We start from the raw sequence: 18,559 nt of genomic DNA, 5'->3' as shown, positions 1-18,559 counted from the left end.
TTCAGGCTTTGATCCCCCCTCCCCCACCGGGGCAGTGGGGCTTAGATGGGTTCAGACTTCGGCCCCCACTCCTGGGGTTGTGAAGTAATTTTTGTTGTCAAAGAGGGCCGCGGTGCCACGAAGAACCCCTGCCCTACATGCGGCAAATCCAAGCCAGTCTTGGTTTGTGATTTAGCCAGCTTCTCAGTGGAAAGATTCAGTTTCACCTAGCAGGCAAATAGTGCCTATGCTATGATTGGAACGGGTTAAAGAAATAGATTTGTATTCCTAGCATGGACAGCTGTTTCAGACAGGCCATCAAGTTGGGATTGGTCCTGCTGTTGGGATTGGTCCTGCTCTGGGCAGGGGATTGGACTAGATGGCCTCCAGAGGTCCCCCTTCCAACTCTGTTATTCTATGATTCTATGAAAGGCACTAATGACCATGGGTTGATTTCTTCTGTGACTCTTTTTTCTTTTTGTCAGCTTGGTGAATGTTGCCTTGCACACCAAGTACCTGGACCAATATGCCTGCCAGTGCTGGCTCATATTCTTTATTGCAGCATAGATGTTTAAAAGCTAAAGAGAAGCAGCAGTCAGGGGTTAATTTCTGGTGTCTGGCTAGTTAATCAAATCTGCATTTACTTCAAAACACCTCAATTTGGCACCTGTCCATGGGGATAATAATAATATTAGTGTTACATCCTTTGACCTGAGCAGTTAGCCAATTTTGGAGGTCTTGCGGGTTATTCCCATTAGGAGGAGAAATTGATGATGGAATCAGGTATTTCTTTGGTGCAAATCTGCTTATTTACAAAGAATGTTCATAAAGCCCTTTTCCCCTGATCACAATAGGAATCAAACAGCAGAAGACAGTTTCTTAGTTCAAAGATCCAGGCCTCTTTCCGGTCAGCACTTCACCCAAAAGCTCTCTCTCTCTCTCAGCTTTTCTCAGAGTCACACCACCAATGCTTCTGTGGCTGTGCCTGGTGCTTTCTTGCTGCCTGCTTTGTCTCCGGTGGTGTTTCCAGTTCGTATCTGCGCACACGAACCCACACAGAGCTCCAGCAAACAATACTCAGCAAAACTCCTCTGCCCACATAGCTCAGTTTCCGACTGGCCCAGCATGGCCTGTATTTTGGATGGCAGCTCCTATGGTACCTCACGCTGAGCACCCAAAAATAGCAGTCATTTTTGAAAATGTTGGCTACAGTGCTTGATCCTGCCAGTGCAACCTTAATTTGGCTCCCTTATGTGGATGGGTTGTGATACACTCTTTAATTACACGATGCCATACTAATTTTTCCGCCAGTGCCCTGACGCATTCAGTGTACAGCATAGATGTGGCACAGTTAATGCATTCCTCTTTGAACTATGTAGGTCACTCTGTGGGGCTGATTTTCCACTACCTTACACCTTGTGCAATTATTGACACCCATCCAATGTGAGTGTCATGTGCTTCACAGCCTAGTCTGCAGCTATAGGGTACAGGAAAGACCTGCCAGGTTGTTGCTCTGTCTGAGCTCTTCCCTGCATAAATAATGTTTCCCCAAGGCTGTGCCAGTTGGGCTCTTCCCTCCAACAAAGGCTCTCATGATTTGACAGCAAACCAGCCTTTGAGATTCTGCCTCTTTGCACAGCATTGGCTGAGGCTGCTGACTATATCTGTAGGAAAGGAAGGGTGACACAGGACAATGAGTGCAGGTTGGGGGAGTCAGACAGAAGCAGCAGGGACATGACATCAGTGCTAGAAAGAGGGTTAAAGCCCCCCTGGTCCTGGCTGGGGGTGGATATCTATCGGATTTTTCACCTGGCTGCTGTGTTCTGCTTGACCTGCGTGCTGTTGAAAGTGATTCAGCTGTATCACAGGAGACAGGAATTGATCAAAGCTTTCAGCAGATTCCCAGGTCATCCGACCCACTGGCTATACGGCCATGTCCATGAGGTAGGAAAAGGGCTGAGTTTGCACTTTGGGGGGTGGGGCAGAAGGAGGTGGTATTTAAAAATGAAATAGACACAATGCAGTGAACAGAGGAAGCAGCTTCCCTGAATCTGGGGGCAGGGGGGCGGGAAGTGGGAAAAATCGCACTGATATGGAATGTCCCTGGGATCTGTGAGAGAATCCTCCTCGTGCCCCTTTGGCTAATATAAATCATTGGTAAGTCATGCATCCCGCTATACAAAGCTTGCTCTGAAGTCATTATCTAAGGAATGTTGTGTAAGGAACAAAAGACACAGGTCAATACAAAAAGCACAACAAAGAGGTAATGATTACCTGAGGGCAAAGGAGAAGGTAACACCTTATGACACCTTATGGGTCAGCTCTTCACCTGGCGTAAATCAGGGTAGTTTCATTAAAACTACACCAATTTCCACCTGCTGATCCCAGGGCTCTTCTGGTTTGACTGGGAAGCAAACTGAGAGTGAAACCGCTGCAATACTCTCCATGTTGTCATTCCTTTGGAGAAGGACAGAATGCACATTAGAATCAGGCTTCCATACATGGCAGATAATGAGGTTCAGGGACATATTGTTACCAGTTTGTAGGGTTTCGTTAATTCCACTGCCAAATGAGATGTACCGAGTAGTGAAGATCAGTTTGTGATGTAACAGCACCTGCTACAAATCCCACACTCAGCAGTCAGCACTGATTGTCATGGACTGGGGTATGAGCAGCCATGCCTAGTGATTGGAGCAGCAATGGTCAGACCTAGTGGTCATAGCAGGAATCAGAGGACAGGAACAGTGCTGAGGGTCAGACCCAGAGTCAGAGACCGAGGTAAGAGTATTTTGACAGCTGCAAAGCAACAGAAGAAGATTCTTTCTTACAGGAATAGGAATTCATAGGATCCATAATTGTAAATGTAGCTATTATTGATTTTTATAATAATAAATCAATTAAAAGTTAACACAAGCACAGATAATAATATAGTAATACAATAAATATATACTTGGTTGTTAATCTAGCAGGTCTGAAGGTAGTTTGGGGAATCCAGGATAAGGTCCTATCTCCCATTGACTTTAGCTGGAGATTAGAATGAGCAATGTATGCAAGAACATTTAATTATAGACCATTGGTTTGTGGTGGTGAGTGACTGTTGACTTGAGGGCTACTCATATGAGTAAATTTGTGCATCATCTGTTCCAATGCCATCTATCCTGCACTGAGAGCCAGGAACACTAGGGTCACCCAGACTATCCTTCTAAAATTTAGGGTATTCCTTAATTAAATCTTTATAACCTGTAGAGAAAATCCATAACCACTCTAGTGTATGGCTGTAAATGTTTCCATTTCTCCTGGAAACATAACCAGTTTAAGGTTACTAGGCTGAATTCAGTGCTTGTAATTGTTAGATGCTGTATAAGACCTGGGACTGAAGTTTAGGTGTGAAAGGTGAAGGGCATGGTCTTGCACCCATGGAAATTAGTGGACTGCAAAGACTGCGGAACCTCATGAATTTTCAGTGGATCAGGGCTAGGAAGAGGGATTGCTAAATATTTTCCCTGTTACCTGTTGATCTGGCTCCATGTCTTATGAGTACTGTCACAAACCTGGCTTTGTATCTTGTCCAGCGCAGGGGAGGTGAAGGAGCTGCCCTGCCTTTCCCCTTCCTCCCCAAGTCTTGGTAGTTCCCCTCCTTCCCCCCTCCTATCCCTCCGACCCCCACTCTCCCATTCACAGGGAACTTCTGCCTGGCCCCTCCCCAGTAATGTCACAAAGCAGACAGGCCTTTGTTATAAAATGGGTCTGATTCAGCTCCCATTGACTTCAAAGGCAGCAGGTTTGAGGCCATTTAGGCAGATGTCTAATGGGCAGGCTCAAATCGCTTGTAACTGAGGATCAGATTGTGATCCAGTTACTCATATTGAGTAGGACCCTACTCCAGGCGTAGCTCCAGCTGTAGAGTAAGATCCTATTCAGTGTGAGTTAAGGTATCAGAATCTGGCCTTTAATTTTTCTCCAGTGAAATGCTGTTCTGGACCTGCTCCAAAAGGCGAACTATTTACAGCTTGTGTTTGAGTTCCAAAGTTCAATTGTTTCCAGGTTAATGAGAAAACAAGGGCCCCACAAAAGCGTCAGAACAAGAGTAAACCTGAAATAGGATCAAAAGACAGTCCCTGTTCTAACATACAGTCCTTGCACCTTAACACAGCCTTGGGCTTAGTTATTGTACCATGTCATTTCATGTCAAATGGATGGCTTGGCTGTAACTCTGACTTCCCCAGTGTTCGCAAGTACAGATCAGAACCTACTTGTCTGTGAGTCTGCTTAGAAATGGAATACGAAACAGCGCCCTGTGCGAGCTGACTACTGTGGCATCGTCTTGGCATAAAGACAGCTTATAAAAGCCTGGTATCTACCTTTGCTCCATACGGTACAAAATCCCTATTTATTCACTGTTCAAAAACATGTTTATTGACAGCAGGGAATTTTAAAGCAGATTTTTGAGTTGCCCGACCGGCTTTGTGACACGCTTACCTGAATGGTTCCATCTTTCTTCAGCATCCAACTTCGGGGTAGAGAGTTAGGGCTCCATTCTGACCTCGGAAGCCTGGGCTCGAGCCTTCTGTTAAAGCAGTTCCATTGCGTGCAGATGCAGTACCAGCTTTGAATGGCGTACAGCCCCCCCAAGATGCGCACCCCCATCCCGGCCTGGAAACCTGCAGTGTTCAAACAGGAGCAACACTGTGGTGGGACTTTGTCTTGCAAGCTCCCACTGGTTGAGTTTTAATATGAATAATTATACCTGAATCGGTTTCAGAGCAGCAGCCATGTTAGTCTGTATCCGCAAAAAGAACAGGAGGACTTGGGGCACCATAGAGACGAACCCATTTATTTGAGCATGAGCTTTCGTGAGCTACAGCTCACTATAGCGTATAGCATTTACTGCTGACTGCACCCAACGCCCCAGTGCAGTAGGCCACTATTATTCTTCTCACTTTACTTAGAATGAAAATGGAAGCATAGAGGTTTAGGCCTAAATTTTTAAAAGGTATTTAGGCGCCTATGAAATCAAGCTAGGCACCTAAATACCTGTTTAAAATCTGGCCCTTTGTGACTTGCCCAAGGATATGCTGCAAGTCAGTGGTGGGATTAGAACTGAGGAATTTGTGGCTCTTACCTTTTTATTCAGTCTACTAGACCATACTGTGCATCTCCCCTTGTAAAAACCCAAACCAGAGGTTGGTGGAAGGGATGGGTGAATGCTTCTGTGACAGATATGGCAATTTCCTTCACTATCCTGGACAAACCTCATTGCATTAAGCCAAACCTTGTTGGATTAAGTTGAGTATTTTAAGAGTTATTGTATTAACGATGCAAATGTTTATGTATTGTGGGATTGTACGTAACGGCTCTAGGGGGAAGATGTGACTAATGCAAACCCTGGGAAGTGTTCTGAGCTTCAAAGGACTCTTTTAAACAGTGTGCCGGACAACAATGAACTTTTGGCTAAGTGGGTTTCCTAGGAAATCTCTAGGGGGAGATGATTGCAAATGGACCCCATCCCCCTTCTAGATATGCAAAAACCCAGCCTTTTGATGGTATGCCTTGAGGAGAGGTCCATTGTCTGTTTACCTGCTCCTGGAATCTGTAAATCAGAGACCCCAGATGTATAACACACAGGCAGATTTATTCATGTGGGGTCTTCTGAGCAAAAGATGTATGAACTTGTAACAAAAAAAAACACCCTGTGTGTGGTTTGAAGGACTGACTCCTACTAGAGCCCTTGCTGAAGTTTGGGGTGGGGGTTATGATCTCTGATAAGCTAATTAGCATGTGTGTAGGTCCTTTTATTGTTTTTAATATGTTTCCTCTGCACTGTTTTCACCTTTATAACAAATGTGTTTGCTTAAAAGAGCAGGGTGCTGATTTTTAGCCAGGGGCAATTATGCTCTTCACAGCCTCTGAGGAGAAAGCCAAGCAGGCTTGCTTGGGCAGTCTGACTTGCTGGGGAACTTCCCAGTCTGGAAAAGCCCTGGCCAGTAGGGAGAGAGACACAGGTCTCCGCCCCAGAGAGGTGACTGCTGAGGAGTTGGGAGCATAGAGTGGGTGCCCTTGTGAGACCACAAAGGGAACTGCAGTTGCCTTGATCTGTGACAGCTTCTGGCCCATCTTTATCTGGCCTCTTTATCGGTTAGTTAGATTCCTCCTGCTCCTTTACAAAGTCCATTATATATTGTACCACTGTGGCAAGGATTGAACCAGGGACCTCCTAGAGCTGAAAACTGAAGTGTCCATCTATGAGCTAAAAAGCCAGACTGTCCTGCTAGGAGCTGTAACAGATTCACATCCTCTGTGGATTGGTTTCCAGGGTAGGGACACGTAACATACACTGACCAGTCCATTACAGCATTCCATGTAAAGGTATTTTTCTTAGTGAGAATCCCTGGATGAACAGTTATTTCATATAACGTTTAAAAATGACACCCCTCTCTGCAGTACATCAGGCCAATTCAGAGGGACCATAGACTGTTTATAACTGTCACGTCCTATGAACATTCCCCATTCTTCTGGCTGTGGCAAGATTATCGTTGAGCTCTTCTGGACAGAGAGTTTTCCAACCACCCTATTTTCTTCTCTCTTTTCTCCTCTGCTGTTGCAGCTTCTTCATGAAGGGGAGGTTTTAAACAAACTAGAGCAATGGAGCCAGAAGTACCCGTATGCCTTCCCGTTCTGGTTTGGGACTTTCTCAGCATTCTTAAACATCACCCACCCTGATTATGCCAAGGTCTTATTTGCCAGAGGAGGTAAGGCCTGCTGCAGCTGAGTTCTGAATGATTGCAACATGACTGCAAATTGCAAATGCCATGCATAATTTCCCTGGTGTTCACTATTCACAGCAAAGCAGAATTCCACACCTATGCTGTCACTAGGAATCTCTACTGCTTGATGCCTCATCATGTGTGCAACTGTCTGACCATGGATCTGTGCCCAGCCAGGGACTGCTATCCGCTCTGAAGGACTGCTAGGGTCTTTTACTACCTTGGAACAGTCTGTGTACTTTCAGACTGGATAGCAGTTACTCTTTCCAACCTCATATTTCCTGCTCCTTGGTTGCAAATCAAACTTTCTAAAGTAGTACATAAAAACTGCACACTTGGGGACTGATCAAAGGCACACTGAAGTCTGGTGGGAGTCTTTGATAGTTTCCTAGAACTTGAGGCCAGAAGGGGCTGTTAGATCATTTAGTCCAGGGCTCGGCAACCTTTGGCACACAGCCCATCAGGGTAATCCAGCAAACCGCGGCTACTGGGAGCTGCCGGGGGCTATGCCTGCGGACAGTCAATGTCTTGCAGCCCGCCAGCGGATTACCCTGATGAGCTGCATGCCAAAGGTTGCCGACCCCTGATCTAGTCTAACCTCCTGTCTATCACAGGCCATTAAATATCACCTGATACCCCTATAGAGACCAACAACTTTAGTTAGACTAAAGCATTTCAGTCCTTAGGAGACGAAACTGTTTGATGCAGGCAGAGAACAGGAGATACCAAGGTGTCCCCAATACCGAAATCTCCTGCAATGGCAAGTAATAGATTAGGTGGGATATGCCCAGATGATCCCAGCAAGTGAACTATGTTCCACGTTGCAGTGAAAGGTGAAATCCCGTCCAAGGTCCTTGCCAAGGGAAAATTCCTTCCTGACCCCAAATCTGACAATCATGCATCCCTGACCATGAGCAAGTCACGCCAGCCCAGCATCGAGAACAACAATTCTCTGTACCCTCTCAGAGAGCTGGTCCACCCCATTCAGTGTTCCATATCTAGCTGTGTCCAGCGACTTCAATGAGTTTTGGGTCATGCCCTAATTTATGATAGCTACAAAGTAATATACTGAGCACGTCCAGACAGATTGTGCTGAAAAATGATGTAGATGAGCGGTGAACTCTTACAGAAATATCTTTCCGTGTTCCCATTCAGCTCTAGACTCGCAGTATCCTTGGTTAATCCTAGTCTTGCATCTCTCCTTCATTCAGCCCCCTCACAATTATGCTGAACTGGGGGTAGCTTTGTTGTGTAATATTGATTCATTATGAACTGATGCCACCCATTTTGTTTCATTGACAACTGAAGGTTGGTGCGTACTCCACAGAAATGTACAATACAGTGAATCATTACTAATAAAGTATTGTCTTCTTCTCTCTCTCTCAATTGACTTTTCCAGATCCCAAGGATAACGTTAGCTATAGGCATATAGTTCCATGGATTGGTACGTATATTCGTGGCCTCCTCCATATTCCCGACCAGAAATGATGCCGAGGTCAGTCAAGAACAAGCCATCAATCGATGGCATTTCGCGTTCCTTGACGCGGTGAGGGCCGGAAGCTTTCTGAAATCATCATGTACGCATTGTGTATCAAAAAAAGGTGAAACTCGAAGAAGATTTTGGATAAAGGTGGTTACATGCCGCAGAAGAAGGTTCAGATTGTAGGGTTGAAAGGGCTAGTTTTAAATTGGTGGTTACAAAGTCATTTTCTTTTAAAAATGACTAAAAATATTGAGTTTAGAGAAACAAGAAAGAGTAGGCCAGCTTTTATGGATTGCTTCTCTTACTGCCAACTCAGTGGTGTGGCTTCCATTATTTAATCACCAGGGCTCTTTGACATACCATGGGGAACACCTTGATCACGACCAAGCCAAATAACCCCCATGATTAAGTCAGGCCATTTTATTATGAAAGAGAGAAAAAGAAAACATGAAACAAAATACCACAAATGACAGCGTGATAAACTGGTTAGTGTCAGTGATGGGGAGGTGGGCAGTCATGTCTAGTGGTCAGAGCAGGAGTGAGGCCTAGTGGTCGGACAGAAGTCGGTAGCCAGGCATCAGAGCCAACGGTCCTAGCTGGAGTCAGCAGCCAGGGTCAGAGCTGGGTTACCTGAAGTGAAGCAAGGCAGGAGCAGGGCTAGGACCAAGGCAGGAGTATAAGCTATTGCAGCCATGGGCTAATACTTTAAGCGTCTGCTGAACTGCTGCTGCTGCTGGATTTAAGAGCCAGTCTGCTGCCTCTTCCAAGCAATAAGCAGTGGAGCCAATCAGGCAGCCCACTAAAGGCCAGCTTTGAGCGTTAGTTTGCCCAGAGACTGGCTTCGCTGCAGGCCCTGATTCTGGACTGTAACTTCCGTTAGTCTCTTTTGCAAGCCTTTCTGTGGTGAAATTTTAACAGAGATTATACCCTTGGGAGTGAACCTGCCTTTGGGGAGGAGGTGTCACTTTTCCCTCAGTAAGTAAAGATCAAAGTATATTGTTTTCAAAATTCTTGTGAATTTGGTTTTAGTAGCTTATTAGATACTTAAGTGTTTAATGTCTGGCAAAATAATTTGTTTAAGCCTATCTAGTTGTTAAAAATAACCCAAACAGTTTATAGCTGGGCAAAGTAAGCAATCTTAACTAAATCCTATGAATTCAAAGACAATATTTACATTAGTTCCTTAAAAGAAGCCATTTAACAAGCTGTCTTAAAACAGGCCAGGTACAAATATTAAGAATCCTAAATCCAATTAAATCCCACTGTTTCTCCATTTACCAATGTTTAGCCCGTGTCTCCTCTCCAGGAATACACGATCTAATCATTTGGTGATTAACAGGAGAAATGATAAGTAAATTTAAGTTACAACGCCATTTCAATGTTCCAGTAAAATCATTACAAGAGTTTTAAATGTAATCCCTTGCAAGTGAGTTAACTTCCTCTCACCAATCCATGTTGAAGTCATGGAGAGGTTGCTTTGGGTTGTTTCTTCTTGAGTCTTTTCTGTTTTTCTTATCTGTCTGTGGCAGCTTGCTTGTGGAGATGGACAGGATGAGTTAGGGCGTGCTTTCTCTATGAGTACTGGGAGTGTGTGAGCATGAGGTGTTTATTTCAGTCTTTTATCCCTTCTTATTTTTGTGAAATTATAGGAAAACAAACCTTTTATAGTTGTTTTAGATTCTGGTTAATTTTTTGACTCCATGATTTTGGGATTGGCTTATGTGACATTTTCAACTCCTGAACATGCAGTCTGTCTAATGAATATGCAACATTCCTTTATCATGGAATCATAGAATATTAGGGTTGGAAGACCTCAGGAGGTATCTAGTCCAACCCCCTGCTCAAAGCAGGACCAACCCCAACTAAATCATCCCAGCCAGGGCTTTGTCAAGCCGGGCCTTAAAAACCTCAAAGGATGGAGATTCCACCACCTCCCTAGGTAACCCGTTCCAGTGCTTCACCACCCTCCTAGTGAAATAGTGTCTCCTAATGTCCAACCTAAACCTCCCCACTGCAACTTGAGACCATTGCTTCTTGTTCTGTCATCTGCCAATACTGAGAACAGCCGTGCTCCATCCCCTTCTAACCCCCCCTTCAGGCAATTGAAGGATGCTATCAAATCCTTCCCTCTACCCCCACATTCTTCTCTTCTGCAGACTAAATAAACCCAGTTCCCTCAGCCTCTCCTCGTAAGTCATGTGCCCCAGCCCTCTAATCATTTTTGTTGCCCTCTGCTGGACACTTTCCAATTTGTCCACATCCCTTCTGTAGCGGGGGGGACCAAAACTGGACCCAGGACTCCAGATGAGGCCTCACTAGTGCCGAATAGAGGGGAATAATCACTTCCCTCGATCTGCTGGCAATGCTCCTACTAATGCAGCCCAATATGCCATTAGCCTTCTTGGCAACAAGGGCACACTGCTGACTCCTATCCAGCTTCTCATCCACTGTAATCCACAGGTCTTTTTCTGCAGAACTGCCACTTAGTCAGTCGGCTAATTACCCTTTTTCTTGTGGCAGGGTATATCCAGATAACTTTTAAAGTTAAAACTAACTCTTTTCAGTCAGTCCATTTTCTGATAAAATGTTTTTACCTTAGTTTGACAGGAAGTGAAAATCTGTTTTCAAAAAGTCCAAGCATTCCTGTTCATTATATAAGAGTTTTTAGTCCTCAAAACAGTCTTTTAAAATTAAATAACTCTTTGTAAGACCTTAGCTCAAGTTGTTGATTCTAGATGGAAATTTTGGGAATGATGATTTTATGTTCCTCCTGTGTTGGATGAGGGTTTGCTTTGATTAATTAATTCCCCATTAATATAACTATTCTATACTTAAATGGCTTCTTATATTAGTCATTAGTCTAGCATCAAATGACTTTGCTATATTTGTACATAAAACATCTTACTATTCATACAGCAATGATATCAAGCAATTATTATAGGAAGGCTTGACAGCCCTAGTAAAAACATTTACCACCATGAATATTCTGCAGGTATATAGAATGAAGACTTTAGTGTATTTTCAGGATAAATCAGTTTCAATGAGGATATTCCTAGCATTGCTTGTGTGAGTTTAAACTTGGGTTTCTCTTTGTAAAGAAAAGGGGAAGGGATTTGTTATAGGCCCAATTTACCTCTTGATTTATTGCTCTGATAACACAACTTTGCATTTCTTTCACAATCAGTTTTCTTCCTATCAGGGTTTAAATGGTTATTCTACTTGATGATTGCTTGTCCTTGGCTATTAGAAACAGAAACCTTCTGAAATCTCTTTGATTAGCTTTAACATTTTGTAACATAATTAACTAAACTCATGTCTGTTATATTTTCAAGCATCCTGGCTAAAACATTATTATGGCTTTATCTTAATTTTCAGTAAAGGTGCAGACAAGTTTGTAACAACTTAAAAAAAAGTTAATATTTTTATTATCATTTTTGTATCAACACTGAGGTCTCTCCCCCACATGATGCTACTTATGTAAGGTTACCAACCCTCCATGATTGTCCTGGAGTCTCCAGGAATTAAAAATTAATCTTTAATTAAAGATTATGTCATGTGATGACATCTCCGGGAATTTGTCAAAGTTGGCAACCATATACTTATGTGATATATACAAATGAAATTCCATTAACATACCTTGAATCCAGCAAGGACTAGTGATGGGCGAAGATCCAAAGGTTCAGTCTGAAGAAGCATCCCAAAGTTTAGCTGTTCACTGAACTTCCTGGCTCTAGAAATCTGGCTGTGGATTTCATAAGAACTGGCATTCTCTTGTGATTTAGACTATTCTTTGCTTCTGGTCCAATCAGGAATCTTGGGAACACAGCCATTCTACAGGCATTTCTGTACATCCACTTCTGGTCCGGTCTGAAACTGGTAAATGCAGAGAAGCATGAAAATGAATATGCAACCAAAGCTAATTTTACTAGAGACTGGTAAAAGACTAGTTATGGGTGGAAGATTCAAATAGGTTCTTATTTCATCTAAACCTGGTCACCTATCCACAATAAAATCATCACCTGGAGAATGATCCTGAGCAATCATGGTGAAATTTGAAGATGAAAGATCAATATCCTCTCCACATTCCTATCAGTTGTTTGTTTTCATAGCACTAGAAAATATATTATCCTAGCAAATAGGAGATGGATTAGATGTGACCAAATAGTTTCCATCTCTGATGGAAGTTCTGGTTACTGTAGGCTCAGACTTTACCTGTATACATCAAAATATCTGCTTATGGTCTTTAAAATCTGAAATGATCTGAACTCCATTATTTGTGTTCCCCCAGGGAAAGGATTATTGGTCTTACATGGGCCAAAGTGGTACCAGCATCGTAAACTGCTGACTCCAGGGTTTCATTATGACGTTTTGAAACCTTATGTGCCATTGATGGCAGATTCTACCAAAGTGATGCTGGTAGGAATGATTACTGCTATTGCCATATTTATTATATTAGTTTCTTATCCTTGATGGGTTGAAGGCAAAGTGATGGATCAAGAGTTTCCTTGCTGTTACCTTGCTGTTATCAGCCTGTACAGTCTATAATTCTATGAAAATTCTCTCTTCTGGTGGTTAGCTTTTTGAATGAATCCCAATTCTTTTCTGAGATATCGCAACTAATTGGTCCAGAAGCTGTACAGACTCTGTGGCCGAGCCTATAATATCATTTAAAAAAAAAACCAAAACAAGATAAGGGACCAGGGCTGATCAGAGAATGGTGTTTTGAGTAAATGAAAATCTGGCTGTGACCGGTCTGCTGTCCTTGAAAATTTCTGTTTTTTTTCCTCATCAAAACTGAAAAACAATTTTTTAAAAAACTTTTCGGCAGTTTACAGCCAAATATTTTTGGGGGGCTGAGTTTTGTTTTCTCATGAAAAGTTGACCTTTTCTATGGAAGATGCCCCGGTGTTCTGAGCAGCTCTGCGAGGGACACATTTTTCAATGAAACGGTTTGTGAGGGATGGGTCCCAACCAGCTTGACTCGAGTTAATTAATGCATTTTGCTTGTTAGAAATGTAAGGAAATGGGCAGTCTGGGCCTTTCTGAAGTGGATTCCAGCTGCAGTATTTCCTTGCTTTTCAATAGCTAACAATTCTAGAACAATTCTAGAATCCAGGGATTTGGGGTTCCATTTTACCATGATCCAAAAATCACATCTAATCATCAATAGTGATTACTACTATAATCAGTATAGTAAAGGCAGTAAATAGGTTCTTGGTGGCACTCTTTGAAGGTACTTATATGAAAGGCAGGATTAAATAAGGGATCTCATGCATTCCTAAACCCTAGGATTGGGGACACTTCAACCCTGTGATCTGGGGATTAGAAAATACCCCGAGATGCCAATATTCACAATGTTTAGACTGCAAGCTCTGCTTTGCATAGTACACAGTGCAACTACAGTTTCAATTCTTGGTGGGCTCTATGCAGGAAAAATAATAGAGTTACCAGATTTGTGCACGGGACCATCATTAATTTCTGCAGCTACATTGTCAGGGAGTCTGGGTACAAGAGCAACTAAACAGGCAATGCATTGTCCCTGAAAGAACTCTGATTCCATGTGGACAACACTGCCTTCTAGTGTGAGAATTAAAGACAGTCCTGCAGCTTAGATTCACTGCTGAGGGAACTGAACATGTGCACGGAGAGAAGCAATAACACTGACAGACTGGCATGAAGTTTGAATCACACGGGGCTATCGTTACAGAAAAATAAAACAGCCCTATCTTCTGTATGTGTCAGCCAATATAACTGGGATTGAACGGGGGATTTCCACTGCTGAAAACATGAGCCTGTACATCTTGTATGGAGCTAAAGAGCCTCCGGGTGTAGTGGGGAGCTGTAACAGACCCAGACCCTCTTTGGAATGGGTCTGGAAGGGGCACACATTCACTAGCAGGTCACACCTCCTTAAGACTGACCAGTATTGCTGCCTTTTTTGCTGCTTTCTTTAATAGGGCAGCAAAAAAGCTAATACATTCCAGTTTTAAATATGATGGGCAAGATTCTCCCTTGCCTTCTTGTGGTGGTGCGGGGCGCATAATGCCCCATTGACCCAGCTTTTCTATTTAGCCTGCAGCTTCAGGTGGGCGGGAAGAGGGAAGGTGAGATCCCACGTTGCAGTGTTACTACTTCTGATCCCCAGCAAGTTGGGCAGGGAATAGGATAGGAGGGGAGCAGAGTGGCCACAGAGTTGTGGCTTCTCCCCCCAACATGCCAGTAATAACCCAGTGCAAGCTTCGAGGTGTTAACAGCTGGAAGCCATTTACAGAGTATAACACCTTTACTGAACCTATAAACTTACAAACCATATAACAGATGCTGTTATTCTGATATGTGCCATGAGAGGGTGATCTCTCTCTCCATGGGCTTGGTAGAATTTATTGATTCATTTTTATATCTTGGACAGCTAATATTGATTATTTTTAAGCATTTTTTTTCAATTTTTGATTTAAATTTTGACAGTTTCGCAAAATTATGGGTTAAGCTTTTTTTGTATCGTCAGTTTAAATTTTTCACAGTTTCAGGAAATGATTGGGGCGGGTGGGGGGGGGGTGTCAGACAATAATTATTACAGAGAGATTGAGATTCAAAAAGGTAACGCTTTCTAACCATTAAAATACAGTTTGTCAACATCATGTTGACAAAGTTAAAAGCCTTAAATCAAACTTTAAGTTTTCCTATCTGTATATTTTGATTTATTATCTATGGAAATATTTCCCCCCTCTGTTTGTGTATGTATTTGAAATTAACATTCACTGATATTTATCAATGCATCTAATCCTTCCAAGCCTATATAGATACGCTACCCCCCCCCCCCCCACACACACACACAAGGAAGCAAGCTGCATCCTACAAATGATTGAATCAACTTACACCCCTACTGATGCAAAGGAGAACCCAGGCTGGAGTTGCAAGTCTTTTAGTCAATTTCCTTCCCAGGGCTGCTTCTGGGCTAATCTAGCTATGGCCACCCCTATGCAGGAGTAAGGAGCAATACAAATCATATACCAACGCCAAAGCATCTGACATCCTCAGCCACCAGTAGCCTTTAGATCAGTCAGTACTGGTACCTGAAATCATTGATCAATGAACAAATTATTTTTAGATTGACTTTTATTATAACACCTAAGAGCCTCACAGTGACACAGGAAACTAAACATTAAGAGCCCATTGTGGGACCACTCAGCTGTCCTTGTGGCTTCTGCTGTACTCAAACACTTCCCCTTGTGGCCGTTATTTCTGACCTCATCATGATGTGAGCCTGAGGCTTCTTCCAAGGAGGCCTTTGGCAATGACATTTGACACGTCAGGATGGGCTGTGGGCCAGCATTAGTGTGTCCCCTGTCTGAATTGACACTGGCAATGTTGGCATGGGACAGATATCTGTCTGGTAGCGAATGTGCCTCATAAGGAAGAGGAAGGTACTGCTCAGGCTGGGGGCAGAGTGTCTGGCATCCTATACATGGGGACTACAGTGAAAGCTCACCCCTGTGCAGGGGGCTAGCCCAAGACCTTTGCATCAGGGTTTGGCTAAAGAGGGACCATTTGTACACAGTAATTTTGGGGACTAATTTACCATACCCTAAGATACCCTGCAGTGTAACGATCAAAGCAACTGATTCTGGACAAAGGCAAGAGAGAGAAAAATAACTTGGGTCTATACCACAAGTGCCAAGTCGATTCCTAGCTTCCTCTTGCTTCAAGGTAGCATCTCTAAAAGAGAATTAAGGGAACATCTCCCTTTCCCATTTTTTGTCCCCAGAATACACAACTGGTTCAAGGTGTCCCTCGTTTATTTTTAAGGTGGAAGGTAAATGCTGACAGTGCAGGGCAAGGCATTTCTGGGCCTTCTCACCTGTTTCCTTCCTGCACTAGGATAAGTGGGAACAACTGATCGCACAGGAGAAGTCGGTGGAGCTCTTTGGACATGTCAGCTTGATGACTCTCGACAGCATCATGAAATGTGCCTTCAGTTACCAGAGCAACTGCCAGACGGACAGGTCAGTACCGGGTGCTCTCGGGTCCTCATGGAAGGCTGCTATTCATTGGCCGTGAATAAACTGTGCAAGTTGCTTATGCCTGGTAAATTTATCCCATCTTCATTTTAAAAGTTCTCCAACAGTCCATAAGTTTAATGGGCGGAATGCACAGGAATCCTGCCTCTGGCTGCCAGTCACCCTGTGCCAGAGGTGACTTTTACATTTCCCAGAGTTTTATACAGTCTCAGCATGTACATTTTCTTCTCAGCAGATAACCCACAGCAAAGATTCTGTCTCTGCCAGAGTGTCTCTGGGGCTCCCAGGAGCGGATGCATTATTGAGACCACTGCTGCCTTTTCAAAGGTTGCAATATTTGCTTCCCTCCCTCCTTAGGCAGAGAGGAAGGATGGTCTTGCAGTTCAGGCATTGGACGGGGATGCGGGACCTCTGGCTTCAATTTCCAGCTCTGCTACAGAGTCGTTTTGTGCCACTTAATCTCTGTGCCTCAGTTTCCCATCCGTAAAAGGGGAATAATAATTCTCCCTTTCTCCTACCCTTTGACTGTCTTGTTTATTCAGACTGTGTATTTCCCTGCAGCATGGTCCAGTGTACTGTGTCTTATCATATATGCAGACAGGACCTAGACCAAAAGATCTCTGGTCTTGCATAAGGCCTTCCGTTGCTACTGTATTATAACTAATAGTGATAGCCCACTCCTTCCTGGGTGGTATTTGGTTGAATATATGGAGTCCTGATGTATTTGCCCCTCCCTTCTATGCTTGGTCACCATCTTCCGCTTTAAAATCCCGTTCAGCTGCTCCCCCATGTTACATTACGGTACTAACATTGCTCATACTTCGGAGAGAGATAACTGTTCCCTCTGAGACGACAGTGCTGCTTTGTAGCCTGTGACCAGGAGGTGCTGGGAAGTCATGGTGTCCATGGGTGAAAGTGAGCAGGGCCCACGTGCACCGCGGCATACAATATTTGATTTCCTGAAAGCAAATCCCTTCTGTTTGTCCCTCCCCTCCAACCCCAGGGAGAATTCCTACATCCGAGCCGTCTTTGATCTCAGCTACTTGGTGCACCAGAGGCTGCGCATCTTCCCGTATCACAATGATTTCATTTATTGGCTCAGCCCTCATGGTTTCCAATTCGCGAAGGCCTGCCAGCTCGCACACCGCCACACAGGTACTTCCCAACACCCTGGCCTTTGGTTTCCTGAATCCTTTGTGCGTTTCGGGTGTTTAACAGCAGCCATCCCAGCACCTGACCAACGTGCTCCAACCTTCTTCTAAAAGGCTAGAGCTGAGAGAGTCGTGCAGACTACCTGGCCCATACACTCTCTGGCCTCAGTGCCGAATCTTCAGCCAGGGGTCCAGTTACTTGTCAGCTGTACCAGTTGTTTCTCATGATGTGAGCACAGGGCAGCTAGGAACCAGGCTGAGACCCAGCAACTCGTTTCACATTGGCTAATGAATAGCCATCCTGGGGTAACAGCTTTGGCTGCTGACTCATGCCCGGTCTGGACTGGAATTGATCAATGACCTTTCTCTGAATCCTAATTGTGCCCTATTGTTCCTGAAGTGTAGTAAATGGGGTTGGTGGAGGTGCTAAGGTAAATGGGGTCAGGATAGGAGGAAATCTCCACTCCTGAAGTCCTCCTTCTAACAGATCTTTGCTGACGCACAAGGGCCCATCTCTTCAAAGGTATTTAGACGCCTAACATCCATTGATTTCAATGAACACCAGGAGTCTAAATCTGAGGGATCAGATCTACATACTATGGTAACAGAGTGAGTGCTACCATGTTCCCATAGGTCAGACGAGGGTCGGTGCAGTTGAATGGCCACCCCACTTTGTGTTTGGAGAGCACGTAGGCAGCCTCCAGGACTACAGTACGCTACCTGCTGTAGCTGAAAGGTGTGCGTCAACCGTTTTCTAATGCAGGCAAGGTGATCAGGGAGCGGAAGGAGTCTCTCAAGGACGAGCGAGAACGTGAGAAGGTCCAGAAGAAGAAGCACTTGGACTTTCTGGATATTCTTCTCCACGCCAAAGTGAGTTATGGAGGAATGCGTGTGCACTAAATACCACCAAGCAGGGGGTATGTTCCACTGGGCTTCACCACCAGAGGCCTGGGTGAGACTAAGCGAACCGCACCCCTGTGCTGAGAGCCAGCACAGGCCCTACGCACCACTTAGGCCCTCAAATGGGGGCTGAAGTGATGCGTAAGCCTCATGGCTGGCCTATTGAATAGAGTGAATTTCACCTGGTGACTAAATAAAATATTCCCTCTTCTCATCCTACTGAAAGTTGGGTAGGCCTCCCAGACTTTAGCTGCAGGGTCCCCC

At 44.1% G+C, this 18,559-nt stretch overlaps 1 protein-coding gene across 2 annotated transcripts in view; it reads left to right on the top strand.

The window, feature by feature from the left end:
- The first annotated feature begins 1,578 nt into the window (after positions 1 to 1,578).
- LOC140916320 (cytochrome P450 4B1-like) overlaps positions 1,579 to 18,559 on the top strand; it is a 40,486-nt gene continuing 23,505 nt past the window's right edge. Inside the window, exons 1-7 of one of the 2 annotated variants that reach the window (XM_073357809.1) lie at positions 1,579 to 1,923; positions 6,584 to 6,728; positions 8,143 to 8,187; positions 12,515 to 12,642; positions 16,105 to 16,229; positions 17,248 to 17,399; positions 18,159 to 18,265. In XM_073357809.1, the coding sequence (XP_073213910.1) occupies positions 1,714 to 1,923; positions 6,584 to 6,728; positions 8,143 to 8,187; positions 12,515 to 12,642; positions 16,105 to 16,229; positions 17,248 to 17,399; positions 18,159 to 18,265 (912 nt within the window). In that variant the 5' untranslated portion in view covers positions 1,579 to 1,713. The remainder of the gene's footprint in view (positions 1,924 to 6,583; positions 6,729 to 8,142; positions 8,188 to 12,514; positions 12,643 to 16,104; positions 16,230 to 17,247; positions 17,400 to 18,158; positions 18,266 to 18,559) is intronic. The other variant, XM_073357808.1, reaches the window with a different exon arrangement.

This window comes from Lepidochelys kempii, chromosome 8 (assembly GCF_965140265.1).
Source record: "Lepidochelys kempii isolate rLepKem1 chromosome 8, rLepKem1.hap2, whole genome shotgun sequence".
Taxonomy (NCBI): domain Eukaryota; kingdom Metazoa; phylum Chordata; order Testudines; family Cheloniidae; genus Lepidochelys; species Lepidochelys kempii.
The sequence above is the reverse complement of the archived record's forward strand: the minus strand, read 5'-3'. Positions and strand labels throughout refer to the sequence as shown.